We start from the raw sequence: 4,599 nt of genomic DNA, 5'->3' as shown, positions 1-4,599 counted from the left end.
ATCTCGACCTCTACAACTCATATTATTGATTAAGAGAAATAAAGAGGTTTTTTAACGAAATCAAATGGAGACTAATCTATATCGGGGTTTGACAAGCATCAGGTAGGTAAATATCCCCTCCTAACGTGATTTTTTGCATTCAAAGAAGAAAGTATTCGACCATTAGCCATTTGATTGAGCAAGTGAGCCCTCGTCACCCGCATCAACCCAAATTGGTAAAGGGATATAAATATTAATAGAAGAGAGAAATAATATAAAATAATTTCTAAAAAATTAAACAAAACATATTTATTATTTTAAACTTGATTAACTATCTTTTTAATAATATTCACTATTAATACAAATTAGGTAGTTATTGGATGAAATATACTTTCAATATTAAAAAAGAAAGAAATAAAAATGAGATATTGATTTTTTTAATAACATTGTTATTAATACAAAATATTCACTATCTTTATATATGACTATTTTCTGTCAAAAAATGATTAATTCACCTTTAGTTGAGTCTTCTCTCTTAACTACATTTTTTATATATACTAAATGGGTGAAGTCACTTCATATCTCTAGTAATTATATAAAAACATAAAAGATTATGAGTAATTCTTCAGAGAAAATATAATTTTTTTATATCATAAGGGTATTTAGAGGGAATTTAAATTTTTACTTAAAAGATGGATTTCAATCTCATTCTAACCGACTTGGGATAAGTATGGAATATTGATTTGGTTTCTCCGTTGGGTTTGAAATTGACGTTCTTACCCTTGAATTGATGGAATTTTGGACGAGGAACGCGTGGGGCTTTTTGTCTTTTGAAGCATAAACGCGGCAACAATAACGTAAGCGAGTAGGAAGAGAAGGTTTTATTCGTTTGTGGCACTTCCACTTTCTTCCTCTTCTCTCACTCCCAAACACCATTCACTTTCTCTCCTCTACTCGGTACGTCTTTCCCCTCTCTCTCTCTCTCTTTCAATTACCCTTTTTTTTCAGTCACTCCAATTTCTCTCCTTTCCCCCTTGCCTCCAATCTGAAGAAAATAAGGCATGTTCAAGGGTTGATGTTGGATTCCCTTTAACTTCTTTTCCACCACCAATTCTCCCTGTTTACAATTCTACTTTTCATTTTTTCCCCTTCTATTTGTTATTTTGGTGTTTCTATTGCAATTTCTATCATCGTGCCATGTTGCCACTAGGTTATGATTTATGTGTTGGAGTTAGACAAGTAATCTGTATGCATGTAAATATAAATCAGAAACTAAATAATTATTTTATAATTTAAGTCCTTTTTTGTTAACCTAATCGGTGCTTAGTATAAATTGAAACTTGAATAGATGACCTATGTCGTCATATACGAAAGCCTCCTCTTCCTTTTGCATGTGCGTGTATGGAAATGTAAGTGTTGTTTATTTATTTATTTGAAATTGTCTGGTGTTCTGAAGGTTTAGACTTAGATTGATTTTACCGCAATGGGTATTAACTGTATGTAATTGTGCTGCTTGGAGTCTCCTTTTTTGTTTGATTGGATTATGAATTGTAAAATTCTGGTTTTAGAATAGTTTATGGCTTTATCTTACCTTAGTGAATAAGTGGTTAATCAATCTGGTCATGGGTATGAGGTGAAAGGGAGAGGGGTTAAAAAATGATGATGATGGGGAAGATGTGTATGAAGTGGGAGTCAAGAGGGTAGCAAAATGGAAAATGACTATCACAGAGATAGGTCACGGGAGGATTTATTAAGGGTATTCTTAATTTAGTTACTCCTTCTAGAAAAATGTGCTTATTTTATTCAAACTCCTTGCAGCAGTGCACTGCCACGTCCAGTTCCCTTCTGTGTGTTCCTTTCTTCTAGTCTCTCAACCGTGACAAAACGAAGCTCCTTTCAGAATTTTCTGTCAAGTGTTGTTGCTTCTTCCCCCAAACTCAGCCAAATATTTCTCGCAACAAGTCATCCATGAACTTGTTGAACAAACTCGTTGGGCTGGGTAGTCCAAGGGCATCAGAAAACACGAATTCAACTGCTGCTCGAGGACCAGATGATGACATACCAGCACCAGGTCAACAGTTTGCCCAGTTTGGTGCTGGCTGCTTTTGGGGTGTTGAGCTGGCCTTCCAGAGGGCATCGGGGGTGACCAAGACGGAAGTTGGTTATAGCCAGGGGAATTTACATAATCCAAGCTATGAGGATGTGTGTTCAGGGACCACACACCACTCGGAGGTTGTAAGGGTTCAATATGATCCCAAAGAGTGTAGCTTCGAGACTTTGCTTGATGTGTTCTGGTCTAGACACGATCCTACTACACTGAATCGACAGGTAAATATGAAGTTTTTTTTAGTCATAATGTAAACTTTGTCATGTTTTATTGTATTGGTCTTCTTATTAATACCATGTTCTTACTGTTTTATCTCTCATATTCAGACTTAGATGATCTGAATTTCAAGTTTGGGTTTGTAGGTTATGAAGTAAACTTTCTTTAGATTTATTTGACGACTCCTTACTTATAAGAGTTCATCACTTGTAATATTTTCTTTTTGCGTCATGGTTAATTTGTCTTAAGGTGATGCTAATTCTTTATGTTGCCTAATAGATGCATTTATGTTGAAACATCCTGTGAGGTATTGTTTTGTGAATTCTATTCTGATAAGTTCTCCGCACTCTGCAGTATTGGGTTAAATCAAATTAGTGGGGAATCTCTAGATGTTTGTGTCCATTACTAATTTTTAAGCTGTTTGCCCCCTTTGCTCTGCTAATTGTGGGATGTTTCTACTCTGAAGTATTTGGCTATGTAATTCGTTCCACTTTTACAAACCATTACACCATACATCTGTTACTTCAAAGTTCACACGTTATTACAAGAGTGCTCAACCTATTACATTTTCAGAGTTCATTGCGAATACTAATTTTTGCTTGTGTTTATAATGTGATACTAGCTGCTAAATTAGTTCCTAGACTTCTACTGATTGTAGATATTACTTCACAAACAAGTATGCCCTTACCTAGTCCATTTTTCATTTTAATATGATTCTTCCTTGAAAAGAAAAACAAGCTTTTAATTGTTTATTAGTCGGGCAATTTACATAATTTTATGTTGAACATCAGGGCCTCTGGTAAATTGTGAACCCGATATATAGAAAAAACAGTTTGATATGGAATGATCTATTTCTTTTAAGGCAACTTACATGCAAATCCTTAGGTGCTTTCGGTGTCATTCTCCTATCAGAATAGGAGTTCTCACCCCAGTAACCTATGCAATACAAACCTTTATTCTGATTTTCCATTCTTTTAGTACATTTTTTACTTGTCTTTTTTGCGTTATTTCTGTTCAAAACATTGCTTTTTAAATTCTCTCTTTTCAACACACCACTTCTGTTCATTCTCTTCCTTGAAAAGAAAAACAAGCTTTTAATTGTTTATTAGTCGGGCAATTTACATATTTTTATGTTGAACTTCAGGGCCTCTGGTAAATTGCGAACCCGATATATAGAAAAAACAGTTTGGTATGGAATGATCTATTTCTTTTAAGGCAACTTACATGCAAATCCTTAGGTGCTTTCGGTGTCATTCTCCTATCAGAATAGGAGTTCTCACCCCAGTAACCTATGCAATACAAACCTTTATTCTGATTTTCCATTCTTTTAGTACATTTTTTACTTGTCTTTTTTGCGTTATTTCTGTTCAAAACATTGCTTTTTAAATTCGCTCTTTTCAACACACCACTTCTGTTCATTCTCTTCGTCAAATGCATGCATCTGTGAACTTTGAAATATATGTTGACAACCTGTGATCTGCAAGTGCCGATGCAGCCTGCAGTTTGCTGTTGCATCATGCGGCTTTGGTGCTAAGTAACAAGTTTGATCTTCCTGTGTCGCAGGGTAATGATGTGGGAACACAATATAGGTCTGGAATATACTATTACACACCTGAACAAGAGAAGGAAGCCAGAGAGTCTTTGGAACAACGACAGAAGAAGCTGAACAGGAAGATTGTTACTGAGATTCTTCCTGCCAAGAAGTTCTACAGGGCAGAAGAATACCATCAACAGTACCTTGAGAAAGGGGGGAGATTTGGTTCCAAGCAATCTGCTTCTAAGGGATGCAATGATCCAATTCGGTGCTATGGTTAGTTTAATATGAGGATTGGATCTGAGGTTCTAAATGACTGGTTTAGATGTTAAAAGTAGAGAGTTTTGTTGACAAGTATTTGTGAATATATCAATAAAGCTTAGTCACGCTCTACCTACTCTGTTTTACTAATAGGGTGAAGATCACTATAGAATTAGAATCTGTTCTAGAGTTATCTAGTATTTTGTATGTATAGTTTTCTAATAACTGTTTTTATAATACCTTTAATTAGTGGCACTTCTTGAGTTACAATATCTTTATTTTGTTGAGTTAAGGTATCCAAGAGATAGGTTTTGTGAACTGATTAGTCAACATCATTTATGTAAATTAAATTAATTAGTCAACATCATTTATGTAAATTAAATTAATTAGTCAACATCATTTATGCAAATTAAATTAATAAGTAATTATCATGCAGTATTATTTTGCGTGTGTGAAAAAACTCTGGTAGGCATTACTTTGTTTCTTTTTTCCAAACTCTAAT

The 4,599-nt window shown here is 34.5% G+C and overlaps 1 protein-coding gene across 3 annotated transcripts; it reads left to right on the top strand.

Annotated features, from left to right (window-relative positions):
- The first annotated feature begins 802 nt into the window (after positions 1-802).
- Positions 803-4,384, top strand: LOC109811283 (peptide methionine sulfoxide reductase). Of its 3 annotated transcripts, none has more exons than XM_020374975.3 (3): positions 803-936; positions 1,798-2,307; positions 3,866-4,384. In XM_020374975.3, the coding sequence occupies exons 2-3, from the start codon at positions 1,948-1,950 to the stop codon at positions 4,115-4,117; spliced, it is 612 nt and encodes a 203-aa protein (XP_020230564.1). In that variant the 5' UTR covers positions 803-936; positions 1,798-1,947; the 3' UTR covers positions 4,118-4,384. The 3 variants fall into 3 exon arrangements, with proteins under 3 accessions (XP_020230564.1, XP_020230565.1, XP_082924611.1); XM_020374976.3 differs by having other exon boundaries at positions 810-936; positions 1,801-2,307; XM_083068485.1 differs by having other exon boundaries at positions 931-1,038; positions 1,801-2,307.
- The last annotated feature ends 215 nt before the right edge of the window (positions 4,385-4,599 follow it).

This window comes from Cajanus cajan, chromosome 2 (genome assembly GCF_000230855.2).
Source record: "Cajanus cajan strain Asha chromosome 2, NIPB_CcT2T_4, whole genome shotgun sequence".
NCBI lineage: Eukaryota > Viridiplantae > Streptophyta > Magnoliopsida > Fabales > Fabaceae > Cajanus > Cajanus cajan.
Note: the sequence above shows the minus strand (reverse complement) of the source record. Positions and strands in the feature narration are given on the sequence as shown.

What these genes read in the sequence shown, in the direction of transcription:
- LOC109811283 (XM_020374975.3), top strand. Translation starts at nt 1,948, where the DNA reads ATGAACTTGTTGAACAAACTCGTTGGGCTGGGTAGTCCAAGGGCATCA. An exon ending in CTACTACACTGAATCGACAG is followed by an intron (nt 2,308 to 3,865) that starts GTAAATATGAAG and finishes CCTGTGTCGCAG; the next exon opens with GGTAATGATGTGGGAACACA.